The sequence below is a fragment of the Cebus imitator genome, unplaced genomic scaffold (assembly GCF_001604975.1).
Source record: "Cebus imitator isolate Cc_AM_T3 unplaced genomic scaffold, Cebus_imitator-1.0 Scaffold8, whole genome shotgun sequence".
In the NCBI taxonomy this organism is placed as follows: domain Eukaryota; kingdom Metazoa; phylum Chordata; class Mammalia; order Primates; family Cebidae; genus Cebus; species Cebus imitator.
In genome coordinates, this window is record NW_016107323.1 from 10,043,270 (window position 1) to 10,064,337 (window position 21,068).

A 21,068-nucleotide genomic window follows, 5' to 3' on the forward strand; every position below is an offset into this window, starting at 1 on the left:
AGCTGGGATTACAGGCACGCACCACCATGCCCAGCTAATGTTTTTTGTATTTTTTAGTAGAGACGGGGTTTCACCATGTTGACCAGGATGGTCTCGATCTCTTGACCTCGTGATCCACCCGCCTCGGCCTGCCGAAGTGCTGGGATTACAGGCTTGAGCCACCGCGCCCGGTCGGGGAGTTTTTTTCTCAAAATTCAAATAAAAGTCTTGGAATTGAGTCTCATTGGCCTGGCTTGGGTAACCTACCAACCCCTAAACCAGTTGTGGGGCTAGTGAGATGCTATGCTCTGAGTGGCCAAGACTAGATCACATGGTGGAGTGGTCCCTGCCCAGACCTCAGGGGCTGAGTGTGGAGTAGGGGTGTTCCCTTCAAAGAACTCCAGGACGTTGATCCCAGGTGGAAGGATGCTGGGGGTATACAAAAAGTCACACTGTCCATGGCACTGGATACATCTTCAGCCCACAGCTGGAGAGGCAAGTGAGACCCAGATCAGCTCCAGAAAGTGTGAGCATAGAGCTAGCCAAGGAGAAGTGCCAGGGATGCTGGTTTGCTGTGTGACCCTAGGCATACACACCCCCTCTCTGATCCTCACTTTCCTGGTTCCTAACACTTGAGGCGAGTGGCCTGGCTCACTGGTTCTCAACCCTGGCTTCCCAGGCTTGACCTTGGAATCACAGTTTTTAAAAAAATATGCCGATGCCCAAGCCCCGACCCAGGAAAAATTAAATCGCAGTCTTGGGGAGTGGGACCCAGCCATTAGTCATTTGTAAAAGCCTTCCAGGTGCCAACAGGCTTGGGAGCTGCAGGCTCCCAAAAACCAACCAACAAACAAAACACCAAATCCTCTCCAGTCACAAAACATGATGGATTAAGAAATGTTTGCATTTGTTGAAAGGTTTAAACTTATCTCTTGCATGCTTCTTTTTCTTACAATCAAACCATATTAAAGATATAACACAGAGAGGTTAGGTGACTTGTCCAGGGTCACACAGCAGGTTTTCTAACTCATAGTTCAGAACCCACAGGCAAGAGGACACCAAGCCATGCTTCAAGGGTTGAGCCACCTGCCATGTCCTCTCCAGGGCGGCTCTTCAGCCAAAGGCACAGCTCTGCGAGGCCGCTCAGACGCCGACCTCGTGGTGTTCCTCAGCTGCTTCAGCCAGTTCGCTGAGCAGGGGAACAAGCGGGCCGAGATCATCTCTGAGATCCGAGCCCAGCTGGAGGCATGTCAACAGGAGCAGCAGTTCGAGGTCAAGTTTGAGGTCTCCAAATGGGAGAATCCCCGCGTGCTGAGCTTTTCACTGACTTCCCAGACGATGCTGGACCAGAGTGTGGACTTTGACGTGCTGCCAGCCTTTGATGCTCTAGGTGAGGTACCCTGGCGTAGGCCTGAGAGGGGGAAATACAGAGGCAGGGACGCCATGGGCAGTTGTAGAGGCTGCACAGTGCACAACCAGGCCACACCTGTTTACGTCATTGCAGGCATTGTAGTTGCGTATGTTCATCACAGCTTTCCAGCCAAGTATTTAAAGAAGAGGCCACCTTTTTCTAATTTACGTAGGCATTCTGTGGGCCGACAGTGGCCTCAAGCTGGGTTCTAGTCCCAGATATTCCACGAACATGCTGAGTGACCTTGAACAAGGGACTTCCTGTCCTGAGTCCCAGTGTCTTTAGCTCACATCTGACAGTAAGGACGTCGACGTTTCTTGCACATTCCCAGCTTCGCGTGTTTGTGTGCCTCCCACCTCTTCCTGCTGCAGATCCGTTTATTTGGTTCATTCAGTACCGGCGTCTACTCTGTGCCTAAAGTCACACTGTCCGCGGCACTGGATACAGCCTCAGTCCACAGCTGGAGAGGCAAGTGAGACCCAGATCAGCTCCCAGAACAAGTGTGAGCATACAGCCAACCAAGGAAAGGTGCCAGGGGTGCTGGTTTGCTGTGTGACTGTAGGCATAGACACTCCCCTCTCTGATCCTCACTTTCCTGATTTCTTTCTTTCTTTTCTTTTTTTGAGATGGAGTTTTGCTTTTATTGCCTAGGCTGGAGTGCAGTGGTGCCATCTCAGCTCACCGAAACCTCCACCTCCTAGGTTCGAGTGATTATCCTGTCTCAGACTCCTGAATAGTTGGGATTACAGGCATGCGCCATCACATCCGGCTAATTTTTTGTATTTTTAGTAGAGATGGGGTTTCTCCATGTTAGTCAGGCTGGTCTCGAACTCCCGACCTCAGGTGATCCACACGCCTCAGCCTCCCAAAGTGCTGGGATTACAGGCGTGAGCCACCACACCCGGCCCACACTTTCCTGATCTCTAACACTTGAGGCGAATGGCTTGGCTCACTGGTTCTCAGACCTGCCTAGTGCTCTACCAGCCACCAAAAATAAAGCCTTGAACAAAATAGACACAACTCTCTTCATATGTCTTCAACTCTCAGTCTGGTTAGCAGAGTTTTCAGAGTGAGAAAATCCCTCATGTCTGAATTTATTTGGTTTCTGAGTTTGAGGGAGCAGGTGGCCAAGGGAGGGAATCACATGAAATGTTTTTTTAAGAGACAGGGTCTTACCTTATCACCCAGGCTGGAGTGCAGTGGCATGATCATGACTCACTGCAGCCTCAAATTCCTGGGCTCAAGTGATCCTCCTGCCCCAGCCTCCTGAGAAGCTGGGACTACAGGTACACACCACCATCCCTGGCTAATTTACAGATTTTTTTGTAGAGATGGGGATCTCACTATGTTGCCCAGCCTGTATGGAACTCCTGGCCTCATATGATCCCCCTGCAGTGGCTTCCCAAAGTGCTGGAATTACAGATCTGAGCTGCTGCACCCGGCCCAGAAATTTATCTGAATCTATTCAGTTCCTCAGCTCAGCGAGCAAGAATTGGATATTAAGGAATGCCTTTAAGTGCAATGTAACCAGAATGGTGATGTCAACTCTATATACAGCTCCATCACTTACAGGAGGCTGTAACACTGAGGCCTGCCCTCCCTTGGTTAGAGAGAAAGATAAGCAAGTATTAGAGAGGTCTTAAAGATAGGCTAGTTCCCAGCTGAGACTTTTTCCAAGATGAGTATGCAGATGGTTTGAAAGGGGGCAGAAAAGGGAGTATGACTGTCACCAGGGATTTCATGTGGGTCATGCCACACCTGTGTCCACCTGAATACACCCTGTGGCCTCCCAGTGGATCCCGAACCACCCTTCGGAAAACACCCAAGAAGTAGGGGATCTCAGAAGTCCTTTCTAATTTGGCCCCACTGGGAGATTGTGGGAACCGGAGTGATGGTAGCAATCTCCCCGTCTCCAGGCCAGCTGGTCTCTGGCTCCAGGCCCAGCTCTCGAGTCTACGTTGACCTCATCCACAGCTACAGCAATGCGGGCGAGTACTCCACCTGCTTCACAGAGCTGCAGCGGGACTTCATTGTCTCTCGCCCCACCAAGCTGAAGAGCCCCTGCAAAGTGTTAGATGAAAAGGGAAAGTAGCCCAGCCAGTGCCACAGGTGGACACCTAGATGTTGCCAGGAGTAAGACTGACCCTGCTTGGGAATTACAGGCCTATCATCCTGGATCCAGCTGACCCAACAGGAAACCTGGGCCACAGTGCCCGCTGGGACCTGTTGGCCAAGGAAGCTGCAGCCTGCATTTCTGCCCTGTGCTGCATGGGACGGAATGGCATCCCTATCCAGCCATGGCCAGTGAAGGTGAGAGATCTAAGGTGCCAAAGGAAGTGCCCTTTGGGGGTAAGGGAGGAGCATGGTCAGGGGAGGGGCATGACTCCTCCTAAAGGGGCAGGGCCCAGTGATGGCCCCAGATGTGCCCCTGTGCTTCCATTTTCCCATCTGGCTGTGTGGTCTCAGCTTCTGCAGAAAGAATGGGGTTACCAACATCTCCTATACCTCCCCAGGCTGCTGTGTGAAGTCGAGAAAAGCAGCGGTCCTACGGATGAAGAGAAGATGGACACCAGCCCTCAGCATTAGGAAATTCAGGGTCCCCTGCCAGATGAGAGAGATTGTGCGCGTGTGTGTGTGTGTGTGTGTGTGTGTGTATGCACATGTGCATGTGGGTGTTTTAGTGAATCTGTTCTCCCACTCCCCTGCCTCCCATGGCTTCCGCACTAGGATCCAGATTCCATGGTTTGACACCAGCCTGCATTTGCAGCTTCTCTATCACCACCACGACTCTATTCTCTTAGCACCACGGCTGCAACCTACCCAGCTGAGAATACCCCCTCCTCCCTGACTCCTCTCTGCCCATGCAAATTAATTGACATCCTTCCTCCCGCTGCAATGCATCCCTTCCTCCCACTGGCCTCTCCCTCCCAACTCTGAATACTTTATATAGGGATGGCATAGAATTTCCATCTCATTTGTCAACTACAGTCATTTGGTACTGGCTGCCTGAATCCTTATCTTCTGAAGGATTTTAAAGAATGGACAAATAGCTGAAAAGAATGACCTAATCGATTAGTGATGTCTCCCATGGATGCAGTAGAGGGAAGTGGTGGTATTCATGCCATGATTGATTAGCAATGTCTGCACTGGATGCAGAAAAGAGAAGGTACTCACAGGTTTACTGTGTGGGAGGGCTATTGAGGAGCTCTCTGAGCTCAGTTGCTAGCAGGAAAGCATGCCCATATTGGCTTACTTTGTCTGCCACAGACACAGACAAAGGGAGTTGGGAGATGTATGTTATAGGGATCCTCTTATTGGACACCTAATTGGATGCCTCTTCATGGGAAGCCTCCGTCTCTTCACCTTTCATGCTGCACTCCTCCCCTAGTTTACACATCTTGATGCCGTGGCTCAGTTTGCCTTCTTGAATTTTTATTGGATTCCTGTTTTCTCTCCTAACATGCTGAGCTTCTGCATCCCCAGAGCCTAAACCTGAGCCAGTGCCCAAACAACTGGGCTCAGTCTGTTTCTCTCTGCTCTCCAGAGCAAGGCCCACCAAGTCCATGCAGGAGGCACTCCTGACCTCAAGTCCAGCAACAGTGCCCACACTAGTCAAGGTTCAGCCCAGAAAACAGAAAGCACTCCAGGAATCTTAAGCAGAAAGGGATTTTATCTAAATCACTGGAAAGGCTGGAGGGGCAGAAGGCAGAGGCCACCACTGGACTATGAGTTTCAAGATTAGACCACTGTAGCCAAATCAGCGATCAGAGAGCTGCCACTGCTGCTGCTAATGCCACCACTGCCCCTGCCATCACTACCTCACACAGACAAAGTGGGAGTCAAGACCTGGGGAGTTAGATTCCTTCAGTCACAAACATCCATCAGGGATGGCCAGCCGCTAGAGCTGCAGGAAGATGGCTGCTACCTCCCTTTCTTACCAGAATCTAAATTACAGTCAGAACTCTTGCTGCAGAGGAGTCTGAGACATATATGACGCGACTCACACCCACTGCAACACAGAGAGAAATGGGTGCTGAGTGCCGAGGGGCAGAGTCCCCAGCAGATACATCCTGGCCTTCTGTTAGGTGGATGAGGGAGTGGGTCTATCCCAGAGGGAGGAACAGGAAACAGAGGAAGGAAGCCACTGAAACTTAGCTGCTAGGAATGTTAGATTGAGTGGTATGAGAAGAGCCTTCCCTAGTTATCATCATTCTTGGAGAGAGGAGAGCAACCAAAGGCAGCTCCTCTGATTGACCTGGAGCCAGTTCTCTGCCGTCTTTGGCTCGGCCTACAGGGACTAGAGTAGGTGAAGGGCCAGAGGACAGGCCTTCTAATACCTGTTGGGCCATATTGATGACCTCCATCCCTGTCCCCCCGTCTTGGTGCTGAACCAATACCACAGGCACCTTCTTAGACTCACCTGGTGGATACTGGATGGTAATCCAAGGTTAGAACTCTCAGGACCCTCTCGGATCAGCCCTGGCTGCTACCACACGCATATCCAAGAGCTCAGGGCCAGCTCTGGGGGGCAGCAGAAACCTGCTCTGTCCAGCAGCAGAGTGGCCCTGGCATGGGCATCACAAGTCGGTGATGCTCCTCCTGGCCAGATCAGGTGGCAGGTCCCAGTTGGGTACCTCCCATTCCCACCACACAGACTCTGGGCTTCCCTCCAAAATGGCTCCAGAATTAGGGTAATTATGAGATGGTGGGAACCAGGGCAGCTCAGGTGTGTGATACAAGGAATAGTTTTCATCTGGGCAGGAGAGAGAGGCGGTCCTGCTGATCTGAACAGGGGTGTATTCCATTCCAGGCCCTCAGTCTTTGGCAGTGGCTACCCTGGTGTTTACATATTGGCCCACTGTGCCTTTTGGGGGCTTCCCGGTCTAGCCACACCCTTGGATAGAAAGACAACCGCATAAAGATGTTGGTTCTCCCTGAGTTGATTGTTAGACTTAGTGGTCACCCTAAAAATACACACATGTGCTTTTCTATGAACCAGATAAGTTGATACTAATGTTCTTATGGAAAAATACACACACAATAGCCAGGAAAACACAGGAAAAGAAAAGCTCTGAGCAGGGCCTAGCCTTGGCTAATATTAAAACATGCTATGAAGCCTCTGATATTTACACAGCATGGTGCTGGTACCTAAAAAACAGACCAGTGCAATTGGATGGCTCTTTCCAAGACTCTGGGGATAAAAGTAACCAAAAGCTAAATGCAGTCAATCATCCATTGAAAGCTAAGTGAGAGAGCCAGAGGGCCTCCTTGGTGGTGTAAAGAGGCTTGCATTTCTTGCAGCTAGAAGACAGAGAAAGTGAAGACCAAGTCCAGAATGAGTCCTAAGAAATGCAGGACTCCAAAGAAATTGGTGGGTGTGTGTTTTGTGTGTGTGTGTGCGATTTTTAAATTTTTAATTTTTACCAAGTTTTTTGTTGAGATATAGGTCACATACCATAAATCTCTCACCCTTTTAAAGTGTACAATTCAGTGTTGTGAGTATATTCATAAGATTTATACTTGGTATCTATTCATAAGACTTATATTGAATATATTCATAAGGAGAGCTGTATCACAGATGCATTCATCATCATAATTCCAGGCATTTTTCATCAACCTAAAAGGAAACCCTGAAACCCATTAGCAGTCATTCCCCATTCCTCCAACCCATTCTCCCCCTAATCCCTAGGAACCGCCAGTCTACTGTGTGTTTCATCTATTGCAAACATTTTATATAAATGGCATCATATAATACGTGGCCTTTTTGTGTCTGGCTTCTTTCACTTAACATGCTTTCAAGATTCATTCATGTTATAGCATGTGTCGGTGCTTCATTCCTTTTTATTACTGAAGGATATTCCACTGCATGGATGGACCACAGTTTGTTTATCCATTCTTCCATTGACAGGCATTTGAATAGTGTCCACTTTTTTTTTGCTATTTTGCTCCATTTTTTTGCTATTATGACTAAGAGCTGCTATGGACATTTTTTGGTATGAGATTTTGTGTGGACATATGTTTTCATTTTTCTTAAGCATTTAAAGGTAATCCCCGATTGATGGCCCCATCATAAGTCAAGGAGCATCTGTGTGCTGTATTAATCAGGGTTCTCCAAAGAAACAGAACTTTTATAATAGAGAGATATATATAGAAAGAGATTTATTATGAGGGTTTGACTTGTGTGATTATGTAGTCTGAGAAGTTCTGTGATCCACCGTCTGCAAGCTGGAGACTCAGGAAAGCCAGCAGTTGTAGTTTCAGACCAATTCAGATGCCTAAGAACCAGAAGATGGGTGGGCTAAGTCCCAATCCCAGTGTGAAAGCCCAAGAACCAGGACCATCGATAACTGAGGACAGGAGAAGACAGAGGCCTCAGCTCATGCAGGGAGAGAAAATTTGCTGTTCCTCTTTTTGTTCTATTCCGGCCTCCAGTGGGTTGGAAGATGCGCACTCCCCTGGTGAGGGCTGTCTTCTCTACTCAGTCTACAGATTCAAATACTAATCTCTTCCAGGAACATGCTCACAGACACGTCCAGAAATAACACTTTACCAGCCATCTGGGCATCCCATAGCCCAGTCCAGTAGTCACATAAGATTAACCCTCATGTATACCTAGGATTGGAATTGCTGGATCACGTGGTAACTCTATGTTTAGCCATTTGAGAACTGCCAGACTGTTTTCCACGGTGGCTGCACCATCTACACCCACCCACCCCTGGCAGTGAATGAAAGTTCCGGTTTCTCTGTATCCTTGCCAACACTCATAGTCCATCATGTTGATTATAGCCATCCTAGTGGGTAGATAAGAAAGTGATAATAGGCTGTCAGAATTATCAGGTCTGCTCAATGTGGTCAGGACCCTACATGGTAAAGAAGAATAGGACCCTGACACACAGAATGGGGACATACAGGTTGACGCCACTGAGAATCATTTTTTTTGAGACAGAGTCTTGCTCTGTTGCCCAGGAAGGAGTGCAGTGGCACAACCTTGGCTCACTGCAACCTCCATTTTCCGCATTCAAGCGAATCTCCTGCCTCTGCTTCCCAGGTAGCTGGAACTACAGGCACATGCCACCACGCCTGGCTGATTTTTGTATTTTTAGTGGAGGTGGGGTTTCACCATGTTGGCCAGGCTGGTCTTGAACTCCTGACCTCAAGTGATCTGCCCATCTCAGCCTCCCAAAGTGCTGGGATTATAGGCAAGAGCTACCACCCCGATCCCACTGGAAATCTTGAATCCCCAGATTCCCCTCACCCCTAAGAGCTATAAAAGTGACCCATCTATCCCTCCCTGTTAATAGCTAGCACCTCGTCTCTTGCTTGGAAACCCTGCAGAGGCCTCTCATCCACAAGACGTTTGTCCCTGTGCCCGCCTCCTCTCCTGCCCACAAGGGCTATGACTAGGCTTAAGTTCCAGCATAAACCAGCCTGGGATGTGACAAGCCTCATAGGGGAGGGAAGGGCCTATCTCCCAAAGCAGCTGAAGGGCCGAGCCAGTGTGACCAGCAGAAGTCGGGTGAGCACATGCAGGAGCAGACCTTGAGGGTGCTCCATCAAGGGGCTGCAGTGTGAGGTCAGGTAAGAAAGGGTTTATTGACTCGGAAGTCCTTTGGGAGTTCAGGGCTGCACAACCTGGGAAGGACTCCAGGAGAAGGTGTAAACTTGCTGCAGGAGGGCTCCTAGAAGGGTGGAAAAAGTAGTAGGCCCTGCTAAGTGAGATCCAAATGCCAGAATTGCCAAGGGAGATGGTGGTAGATGGGGTGAAAGGTCAGGGAAGAGGGAATGCTTGGGTAGGCTGCATAAGGCCCGGGGAGCCAGGGGCGATGCTTTTCCATGGAAAGGCCAAGATTCCCCTTTACCAAGTCCACAAGGAATGGGTCAGGAAGAGGACACCAGCTAGCGTTGCAGAGACGCTCAGAGAGCCTCCTGTGTGGGAGATGCCATCACAGGATGATGGGCGAGGCCCTTTGGGAGCTAGGCTCACCAACAGCAAAGGGGATGGTTTAACCGTGGAGTAAGAGAGGCCAGGAGACAGCTCCCATCAGGGGACGCAGTGCTCACCATGAGCGGCAGGGCCCAGGATTGGCCAGGAGGGTCTGGGCTGCAGAACATGGAGATGACCCTTAAATCTTGGCTTTCATAGGGACAGACTAGATGGACCACAACAAGGGAACTACTCAACTTGTACCATCAAAATACCTCAAGAATGAACACTGAGGGAACCTCCCCGAGTAAAAATAGCACCATTGCTTTCCCGTGGACTTCCCAGGAAACACGTCTGTCACTGCTGGGAAAGGCAGCAAAAGAGAAAGGACTTACAGAGTGCCTACATAAACTGGTTGTGAGTAACACACAAACAAGGAACAGCAAGCTGCGGAAGCCCGAAGGAGTCCTCTGAGGAGGAAGGCCTCTCCATCCTCATGTTCCGGTGCAGGGTGACCTTGGCTCTGTTACCATAAACATTGTGCTCAAGGACGTAAAACTGCTTCGTAGCACTAGGATGTAGCCAGACTTGTAGGCTCCTTGTAAGATCCATGTTCCACCAGCTACACATAGATAATAAGCTAAAGATAACACATGTTCTTGTTTTGTGAAACTCCCAGACTGCCACTGTTATCAATCCTTAGGATGACACGCCAGTTCCAGCTCGCTAATTCTCTTCCAGCTCATTGATTCCCTCCACCATCACCCTCTCCCCATCATTACTCCACCCCTACCCTATAGGTCAGAGTCATTGTAATCAATAAATAGTCTGGATGATCAGAGCTCGGGGCCTTCACTGTCTCCTCCAGTAATGAGTGATGGCCCCCTGTCCCACTTTCTCTCTTAATCTGTCTTTTTCTCATTCCTTTGTCACCACCGAAATCAGGGTACCCGAGGGTGTGATGTGGGGCTGGTTCCCTACATGTCACATATGACAGCTAAATGTCACGTTTGAGCCTAGATATTGTGTGTGGGGGGGGGGTGGGGAGTGCTATAAAGAAGAGTATTGGAATAATTGGTAAAAATTTTCGGTATAAGAATATATTTATGGCGTGGCTCAGTGGCTTATGCCTGTAATCTTACCACTTTGGGAGGCTGAGGCAGGCAAATTGGTTGAGGTCAGGAGTTCGAGACCAGCCTGGGCAACATGGCAACACCATACCTGTACAAAAAATACAAAAATTAGCCAGACATGGTGGTGTGTGCCTGTAATCCCAGCTACTCAGGAGGCTGAGGCAGGAGGAGGATCACTTGAGCCTGAGAGGTTGAGGCTACAGTGAGCTGAGATTGTGCCACTATACTCCAGCTGGGGTGACAGTGAGACCCTGTCTCAAAATATATATTTACATAATAAATATATACATTTATTGTATATGTTACATAAATTATATACATTTATATGTTTATATAATAAATACATATATTTATTATATCTGTTATAAGAGATGATGGTGTTGTATCAATGCTAAAATTCTGAATTGGACCATTGTTCTGTGCTTCTGTAACACAATATTCTTATTCTTAGGAGATATAGGTTGAAACATTTAGGAATAAAGGGATATAAAACATGCAACATGCAACATGCACTCAAATGGTTCAGGAATAAAAATATGCCTATAATCCCAGCACTTTGAGTGGCTGAGGTAGGAGGATCGCTTGAGGCCAGGAGTTCAAGACCAGACTGGGCAACATGCTGACGTAGTAACTCCTGTTTCTACCAAAATTTTTAAAATTTAGCCAGGCATGGTGGTACATGCCTATAGTCTCAGCTACTGAGGAGGCTGAAGTGGAAAGATTGCTTGAGCTTGGGAGGGTAAGGCTGCAGTGAGCTATGACCATTCCAATCTACTCCAGGGTGCTCTTCGTCAGCAATCTTGCCATGAGAACACACTGAACAAAGGAACAGGCAGGAATATTTATTATTTACACATTGGGTCTTCACTGCGGTGTCTGGTCTCTGTTGGTTGGAGCCAGACCTCACAATCTAAACTAAACCTCGATTGGTTAACAACTTAAAACTTTCTTAAATAGATAAAAGCAATGGAGAACAAAAGGAAAAAAGGAAGTCCAAATAAGGAAGGGAGAGGAAGTGGCCTGCAAAAGGACTTAGAAAAGTAATCACATAAATATCTTGATTAATGTACAAGGACATAGAATGTACTTATTCCTTTATGTCTAACAGCTGCATGGGATAGGGCTTAACAAAGAGTTACTAGCAAAAAGCAAGAAGGCTTTGAAGACAATTAGTCTTTAAAAGAGACTATTATTCCCAATATCTATTATTATTATTCTTTAACAAGAAGGGACATTTTGAAGAGGAATTTTGTGTTAGAACCTAGTGTTAGAACCTACATAGTGTTAGAACCTAGCCTGACACTGTGCTAGCTGTGTGATCATGGGCAAATGTTCCCACCTCTCTGAGCCTCCATGTTCTCATCTGAAAAAGGAGCCTGAAGACTACTCCTGCCCAGCCTGCCTACCTCCCAGTGTTGCAGTAAAAGTGAATAAGGGCAGGGAAGGACCTTAATGAGTATGTGCATTAATAAAGGTTTTCCAGAACCAACAGTGTATGGATATTTATGTTGAGATATTTATTTTAATGAATTGGCTCATGTGATTGTGGAGGCTGGCAAATCCAAAATTGGCAGGGTAGACTGGCAGGTGGGAGCGCCAGGAAGGAGTCTGCAGCAGAGCCCTCTCTTCCTTGAGGGGAGCTCAGTCTTTATTCTATTAAGGCCTTCAACTGCTGGAATGAGGCCCACCACTTACAGATGATAATTCGCTTTACTCAAAAAAAGTCCACCAATGTAAATGTTAATCTCATCTTTAAAAATACCTTCACAGGGCCGGGCGCGGTGGCTTATGCCTGTAATCCCAGCACTTTGGGAGGCCAAGTCAAGTGGATCATGAGGTCAAGAGTTCAAGACCAGCCTAGCCAACATGGTGAAACCCCATCTCTACTAAAAATACAAAAATTCGCCAGGTGTGGTGGTGGGTGCCTATAATCCCAGCTATTCAGGAGGCTGAGGCAGAGAATTGCTTGAACCTGGGAGGCAGAGGTAGCAGTAAGCCAAGATTGCATCATTGCACTCCAGCCTGAACGACAGAGCAAGACTCCATCACAAAAAAAAAAAAAAGAAAAGAAAAAAAAGCCTTCACAGAAAGATCTAGGATAATGTTTAACCAAATATCTGCGTTCCTGGGCTCAGCCAAATTGACACATAAAATTAACCATTCCGGCATGGAAGGGCCCTGGTTCCCCTTACATCTTAGGGATTTTTGCCTTCTCTGTGAATTATTATTGCTGGGACAAGGCAACTGGCTGAAAGTCCTCTGTGAGTTTTGTTTTCACAGCTCTGGGTGTAGGAATTGCATGTCTGTCTCCTTTCTGGCTCATGCACTTGGGGCGTGTTTTCTTGCCCTTGCGGAGCCGGCCATGTGTCTCATGCCGTCCTGCAGCTGTCCACAAGTGTGCTGAGAAACTGGACTCACAGAGGTTCCCACCCGCTGACCACCCTGGGGCCTGTATTTACCTGGAAGCAGACCAAAACCCGAGTCCAGCTAGGTCCCTGCTTTGCTGTGTGTCCCTTAGCAAGTCAGTTTCCTCTCTGGGTCTCTTTCTCCTCTCTGCTGCTCTCCCTGAATCTGAGTTCCCTGGCCCCTGAACAGAGAGAAAGGGACAGAGCCTCAAAAGATGACCTCTGCCTCTTGCTTCTAAGCACTTTGCAGGTATTATTTAATCAAGCTAATCCTATGAGAGAGCTGCGATTTTTCTCCAGCTTACAGATGGGGAAATTGAGGCACAAAGAGGGCAGGCGACATGCTCAAGGACAGATGTCTAGCAGGTATGAAGCCCTCACAATGGGGTTCTAGAGTCTGTGTGGTTAACCTCAAGTTTTGGGGAGCCCCTGAAGGGCTGATCACCACGCAGCAGGGGACAGGGAAAGCCTCTGAGCCTGAGTTAGTTTTGGTGCTAGCGTCGGTAAATCTCACTGTAATGGGTGGGGCAGAGGCTCTGAGCTTGACTGAGTTTTGGTTTCCCTGCTCCGGATGCAGGAGTTGGTAAGCTCACTGCAGGGGGTGGGGAGAGGCCTCTAGAAGTCAGTTTCAGTTTCCTGGCTCCCGGCAGCAGCAAGAAGTCCTCTGCCTCTCATCCCGCCATTCACCGTCTCGTCGGCAGCCAGCTGGGAGCCATGGGAAATGGGGAGTCGCAGCTGTCCTCAGTGCCTGCTCAGAAGCTGGATTCGTTTATCCACGAACACCTGAAGCCCTATGAAGCGTGTCAGATGCTAATCGACGGGTTGGTGACCACCATCTGTGAAGCCCTGCAGGATCCCAAGCAGTTCCCCCTGGTGCAGGGAGTGGCCATCGTGAGTCCAGGGCTGAGGTTGGGGCTCTGGGAGGCAGAAGATTCCACAGCCACAGCAAGGCCGAGCCACTGGGTGCTGAGTGCCTATTATGTGCGAGGTCCACACATGGGTGGGATGCAGTGTGGGAGTCTCAGACTCTGGAGCAGGCTCTCGCTCCAGAGCTGTGTGACATTAGGCAGGCTACTTAACCTCTCTGTGCCTTAGTCTCTGAATCTGTAAAATGGGGAGAGGCGCAGTACCCACTTCAGAGTATTGTCAGGCTTGAGCACCTCATGTTCTTAGCGAAAGACTGGTACATAGCACTCAGTGAATTCACTGTGATCACTCGCTGCGATTTTCTTCTATCCTCTTCACAGTACAGAGGAGTAAACTTAGGGAGGCTAGAGAACTTTGGTCAAACTACCCGGGTTGCCCTGTGGTTTCTCTGTAGCAAGAAGTGGCTTTCAGCAGTTAGAAATATTTGGTTTTGTGGACACAAATCTCAGGACTGAGGTTGAAAATTCTGGACCTCTGGGGAGGAAGGGGGATTGGGGAGGTGCCAGGACCCTAGAATTGAGGCGTGGGAGCCCTGATACCCCAATAGCACCCTCTTACCCCCCAGTTCAGCCGGTGTCCCTTCTCTGCAGCTGCGGTGCTTTTTGGTCTCTACCCTTTGCAGGCACCCACTAGTGCCGCATTGAGGAAATCTGGACACAGGTGTCCCCAGTCCTGGCCCAGGTCAGGAAGCTAAGGCGAGTTTGGCTAATAGCTATTGTCAGAACCGGGATTTTCAGCCTCGGTAATTGGCTTGAGGGCATGCACGTTTAACCACTACACCAACCTGCAAACATTTTTCCTCACTGAAGTAAAACATAGAAAAAGTGCCCAGATCCAAGTGTCCAGCTTGATAGGTAGCCACAAACAATGTAACTGTGTAACCCCCACCCAGATCCAGAAACAAAACATTCTCAGCACCCCCAAGAGCCCTGGGCCCCCAATCCAATCCAATCCAAACCCAGCCAAGCAGTCTCCTGACTTCAAAGATGCGTTTTGCCTATTTTTAAACTTTTTACAAATATGTAAATTTGTCCAGGATTGAGGTGTTTCCTGGGATGTGGGACTTTTGGAACAAAAACTGGGAATGTAAACCAGGATGCATGGGGGCCCTATATAAACGGCATCCTGTGCTCTGTGTGCTCTACTGCCTGCTTTCTTTGACCCATGATGTTTATGAAATTTATGTTGTGGAGTGCAGTTGTTTATTGCTTTCATTGTTGTGTGAATTCCATTGTGTGAATATACCACATTTGTTCATTCTACTGTTTTTTTTTTATTTTTACACAGTTGTACAGATTTATGTGGGGTACATGTGGTATTTGGGCACATGGATACAATGTGAAATGATCAAGTCAGGGTGTTTAGGATATCGATCACCTCAAACATTTATCATTTCTTTGTGCTGAGAACAGTTCAGATTTTCTCTTCTAGCTATTTTGAAATATACAATAAATTACTGTTAACTGTAGTCACCCCATTTGTGCTATCAAACACTAGGATTTATCTCTTCTATCTAACTGTATGTTTGTATCCATTAAAAATCTTCTCTTCATTCCCTCCTCCACTTCCCAGCCTCTGGTAACTATGGTTCTACTCTCTACCTCCATGAGATCAACTTTTTTTAACTTTCACTTATGATTAATCACATGCAGTATTTGCCTTTCTATGCCTGACTTAGTTCATTTAACATAATAACCTCTAGTTCCATCCACGTTGCTGCAAATGCAGCATTCCATTTTTTTGTGTCTGAGTAGTATTCCATTGCGTGTCTATATCACATTTTCTTTACTCATTCATCCGCTGATGGATCCTTTGGTTGATTCCCTATCTTGGCTTTTATGAATAGTGCTGCAATAAACACGAGGGTACAGTGATCCCTTTTCTGGATAAATACCTAGTAGTGGGATTGCTGGATCTAATGACAGTGTCATTTTTCGTTTTTTGAGAAATTTCCATGCTGTTTTCCATATACGGCTGTGCTAATTTACATTCCCACCAACAGTGTGTAAGATTCCCTTTGCTCCAAATCCTTGCTGACACTTGTTATTTTTTGTCTTTTTGATAATACCTATTCTAATTGCAGTGAGATGATATCTCATTGTGGTTTTGATTTGCATTTCCCTGATGATTAGTCATGTTCAGCATTTTTTCATATACCCATTGGCCATTTTGTATGTCTTCTTTTGAGAAATGTCTGTTTAGATCCTTTGCCTGCTTTTTAATGAGATGGGTTGTTTTTTTTAGACGTTGAGTTGTTCAAGCTCCTTGTATATTCTGGATATTAAACCCTCGTTGGAAAAATAGTTTGCAAATATTTTCTCCCATTCTGCAGCTTCTCTTTTCACTCTTGGTTGTTTCCTTTGATGTGCAGAAGCTTTTTCATTTAATATAATTCCAAATATCGATTTTTGTTTTTGTTGCCTGTGCTTATGAAGTCTTAGCCACAAAATCTATGCATAGACCAATATCCTGAAGCATTACCCTTCTGCTTGATTCATTAATTATGTCATTTCAGGTCTTACATTTAATTCCTTAATCCGTATTGAGTTAATTTTTAATAAGAGGAGAGATGGGGGCCTAGTTTCATTCTTCTGCATATGGATATCCAATTTTCCAACACCATTTATTGAAGAGAGTATCCTTTCCCCAATGTGTGTTCTTGATGCTTTCTCAATCAGTTGGCTGTAAATATGTGGATTTGTTTTTGGGTTCTCTACTCCGTTCCTCTGGTCTGTGTGTCTCCTTTTATACCAATCCCATGCTGCTTTGGTTACTATAGCTTTGTAGTATATTTTAAAGTCATGTAGTGTGATGCCTCTAGCTTTGTTCTTTTTCCTCAGCATTCTTTTGGCTATTTGAGATCTTTTGTGGTTCCATACAAATTTTAGGATTTTTTTATTTCTGTGAAAAATGTCATTGGTATTTATAGGGATTGCATTGATTCTGTAGATTGCTTTGGGTAGTATGGTTATTTTAACAATATTAATTCTTCCAATCCATGAGGATGGATGTCTTTCCATTTGCTTATGTCATCTTCAGTTTCTTTTATAAGTGTTTTGTGATTTGCATTGTAGAGATCGTTCACTTCCTTGGTTAAATTTATTCCTAGGTATTTTTTGTTAAATATTATAAAAAAGATTGCTTTCTTAATTTCTTTTTCAGCTAGTTCATTATTGATGTGTAGAATATGTTGGTATTTTGGTATGGTATGTTGATTTTGGTATTTTTATTTTGTATCCTGCAACTTTACCAAATTTATCAGTTCTAAGAGGTTTTCTTTGTGGAGTCTTTAGGTTTTTCTGTATAGAAGGTCATGTGGTCTGCAAAGAGGGGCAATTTGACTTTTGCTTTTCCTATTTGGATACCTTTTATTTCTTTATCTTGTGTGATTGCTCGAGCTAGAACTTTCAGAATAAGGGAAAGGTTTTGAGCCTTTCCCCATTTGGCATGATGTTCTTTACATGCCTAATTTGTTGAGGGTTTTTAGCATAAAGGGATATTGAATTTTACCAAATATTCTTCTACATCTGCTAGGATAATCATATGATTTGTCCTTCATTCCGCTGATGTGATGTGCAACAAATGTCCAACATTTGTTGATTTGCACATGTTGAACCAACCTTGTATCCCTGGGATAAATCCCACTTGATCATGTGTTACCTTTTTGATGTGTCATTGGATTTGGTTTGCTAGTATATTGTTGAAGGTTTTTGTATCTATGTTCATCAGAGATATTGGCCTGTTGTTTTCTTTTCTGTCTTTGTTCTGGTTTTGGTATCAGGGTAATGCTGACTTCATAGAAGGGGTTAGGATAATTCCCTCCTCTTCAATCTTTTTGGAATGATTTAAGAAGAACTTGTTTTAATTCTTCTTTATAAGTTTGGTAGAATTGAGCAGTAAAGCCATCTGGTCATGGGCTATTCTTTGTTGAGGAACTTTTTATTAATGATTCAATCTCCTCACTCATTATTGGTCTGTTCAGGTTTTCTGTTTCTTCCTGGATCAATCTTAGTCGGTTTTATGTGTTCAGAAATTTATCCGTTTCTTCTGGGCTCTCCAATTTGTTCACATATAATTGTTCATAATAGTCTCTAATGATCCCCTGTATTTCTGTGGTATCAATTTTAATGTTTCCTTTTTTATTCCTGATTTTATTTACCTGGGTCTTCTCTCTTTTTTCAGTCTACTTAGTCTAAGTAGTGGTTTATCCATTTTGTTTTTCTTTTTAAGAAACCAACTTTTTATTTTATTAATTGTTTGTAATTTTTAGCCTCTATTTTGTTTAGTTCTGTTCTGATCTGTATCATTTTTTTCCTTTGACTAATTCTAGGTTTGGTTTGTTCTTGCTTTTCTTTTTTGTTTTTGTTTTTGAGGCATATCTTCACTTTTGTTGCCAAGGCTGGAGTGCAATAATGTGATATCAGCTCACTGCAACCTCTGCCTCCTGGGTTCAAGTGATTCTCCTGCCTCAGCCTCCCAAGTAGTTGGGATTACAGGCATGCACCACCACACTTGGCTAATTTTGTATTTTTAGTAAAGACAGGGTTTCACCATGTTGGTCAGGTTGGTCTCAAACTCCTGACCTCAGGTGATCACCCGCCTCGACCTCCCAAAGTGCTGGGATTACAGGCATGAGCCACCATGCCCGGCCTTGTTCTTGCTTTTCTAATTCCTTGAGATGAACTGTTAGGCTATTTGAAATTGTTCTACTTTTTTGATGTAAGCATTTATTGCTTCAAACTTTGCCATAGCCCTTAGGTTTTGGTATGTTGTATTTCCATTTTTATTTGTTTCCAGAAATTTTGATTTCCTTTTAAATTTCTTCATCAGCCCAATGGTTGTCCAGGAGCATGTTGTTGAATTTTCATGTATTTGTACAATTTTCAAGGTTCCTCTTGTTTCATTGTGTTCCGAGAAGATACTTAACAGTATTTCAATTTTAAAAAATTTCTTGAGCCCTATTGTATGGCCTAAGATATTGTCTATCCTGGAGAACATTCCCTGTGCTGATAAGAATGTGTATTCTGTAGCTGATGAAATAATCTGTAAATATTCATTTAGGTTCATTTGGACTATAATGCAGACTAAGTTCAGTATTTCTTTGTTGATTTTCTGTCAACATGATCTGTCCTATACCAAAAGGGAGGTGAAGTTCCCAACTATTATTGTATTGGAAGTCTGTCTCTCTGTTTAGCTCTAATATTTGCTTTACATATCTCAGTGCTCCACTGTTGGGTGTTCATACCTATGTATATACATAGGCATATAGATGTATATGTGTATATATATGTAAGTGTGTATATATACTTATATATACACACAGTTATATCCTCTGGCTGAATTGATCTCTTTATCATTAATTATAAAATGACCTTCTTTGTCTCTTTTTATGTTTTTGGCTTAAAGTCTATTTTGTCTGATACAAGTATGGCCACTCCTGCACACTTTTGGTTTCCATTAGTATGGAATATTTTTTCCATTCCTTCACATTCAGTCTATAAGTACCTTCACAGATGCAGTGAGTTTCTTGGAGGCAGGATATAGTTGGACCTTATTTTTTATCCATTCAGCTTGTCTATATCTTTTAACTGGAGAATTTAAAGTGTTGTTTAATTCAGGGTTGTTATTGATAGGTAAGAACTTACTCCTGTCATTTTGTTATTTGTTTTGATTATTTTGAACATCCTTTGTTCTTTTCTTTCTCTTTATTGCTTACCTTTACAATTTGGTAGGGGTTTTGTAATGATAACATTTGACTCCTTTCTCTTTGTCATTTGTGTATCTGCTCTACCAGTGAGTTTTATACTTTTGTGTGTTTTCATAATGGTAGACATCATCCCTTTGCTTCCAGATATAATTCTCCCTTAAGCATTTTTTTTTAGAACTAGTCTAGTGGTGATAAATTCCCTCTGTTTTTGCATGTCTGGGAAAGATTTTATTTTTTCTTCTTTTCTGAAGGATAGCTTTGCTGGGTATAGAATTTTGTCTGAAAGAGTTTTGTTGTTGTTGTTGTTGTTTGCACTTTGAGTATATCATCCTATTCTCTCTTGACCTGTAAGGTTTCTGCTCTGAAATCTGCTATTAATCTGAGGGGGATTTCCATATGTATGTGACTTTATACTTTTCTCTTTCTATTTTCAGAATTCTGTCTTTCTCTTTGACTTTTGACAGTTTGACTATTATATGACTTGAGGAAGTACTTTTTGGGTTGAATCTATTTGAGAATTTTTGAGCTTCCTGTATCTGGGTGTTTAAATCTCTTGCAAGACATGGGAATTTTTCAGTTATTACTTCATTAAATTGATTTTCTATGCCTTTGCCCATCTCTTCTAGATCTTTCCAAATTTAAATATTTGGTGGCTTTATGATGACCAATATGGCACATAGACTTTCTTCACTCATTTTTATTTCTTTTTCTCTCCTTTTGTCTGGCTGGGTTATTTCAAAAGACCTGTCTTCAAGTTCAGAAATTATTCTCCTTGATCTAGTCTATTATTAGAGCACTGAGTTGTGTTTTTATTTTATTCATTGATTTCTTCAGTTTCAAGAATTCTGTTTGGTTCTTTTTAATAATATCTATTTTTTGTTGAGTTTCTCATTCAGAGCATAAATTATTTTTCCTGATTTTTTGTATTGTTTATCTATGTTTTCATGTGTCTTACTGAATTTCTTTAATATCATTGTTTTGAATTTTTCTTAGCCATTGCATAGATATAATTTTCTTTAGGATTTACACTAAAGAATTATTGTGTTCCTTTGGAGGTGCCATGTTTCCTTGCTTTTTCAGGTTTCTGTGTCCTTATATTGATATCAGCACAGCTAATGTAACAGTCTCCAATTTTATTTATTGACTTTCATAGGGAAAGACATTTTCCTTTGCTGGGCATGGTGGCTTATGCCTATAATCCCAGTGACTCAGGAGGCTAAGGTAGGGAGATTGCTTGTAAGGAGTTTGAGGTTACAGTGAGATATGATTGTGCCACTACACTTCAGCCTAGGTGACAGAGCAAGACCCTGTCTCTAAAAAAATAAATAAAAAGCCTCACGCCTTTAATCCCAGCACTTTGGGAGGCCGAGGAGGGTGGATCATGAGGTCAAGAGATCGAGACCATCCTCGTCAACAAGGTGAAACCCTGTCTCTACTAAAAATACAAAAATTAGCAGGGCATGGTGGTGCACACCTGTAGTCCCAGCTACTCGGGAGGCTGAGGCAGGAGAATTGCTTGAACCCAGGAGGCGGAGGTTGCAGTGAGCCGAGATTGTGCCATTGCACTACAGTCTGGGTAACA

General features: G+C 44.7%; 2 protein-coding genes across 5 annotated transcripts in view; both read left to right on the forward strand.

Annotated features, from left to right (window-relative positions):
* The window catches only part of OAS3 (2'-5'-oligoadenylate synthetase 3), a 28,700-nt gene extending 21,556 nt beyond the window's left edge, over positions 1-7,144 (forward strand). The window contains exons 12-14 of one of the 3 annotated variants that reach the window (XM_017543086.2): positions 1,084-1,369; positions 3,365-3,700; positions 3,904-7,144. In XM_017543086.2, coding sequence (XP_017398575.1) covers positions 1,084-1,369; positions 3,365-3,444 — 366 coding nt within the window. In that variant the 3' untranslated portion in view covers positions 3,445-3,700; positions 3,904-7,144. Of the gene's footprint in view, positions 1-1,083; positions 1,370-3,306; positions 3,701-3,903 lie in introns of all 3 variants that reach the window. The other 2 variants (XM_017543069.2, XM_017543076.2) reach the window with 2 other exon arrangements.
* A 5,540-nt stretch (positions 7,145-12,684) lies between these two features.
* The window catches only part of OAS2 (2'-5'-oligoadenylate synthetase 2), a 35,436-nt gene continuing 27,052 nt past the window's right edge, over positions 12,685-21,068 (forward strand). The window contains exon 1 of one of the 2 annotated variants that reach the window (XM_017543120.2): positions 12,685-13,218. Coding sequence is in view for 1 of the 2 variants with exons in the window: in XM_017543110.2 (XP_017398599.1) it covers positions 13,567-13,743 (177 nt within the window). In the remaining variant the exon portion in view is untranslated. Of the gene's footprint in view, positions 13,219-13,356; positions 13,744-21,068 lie in introns of those variants that run through there. The other variant, XM_017543110.2, reaches the window with a different exon arrangement.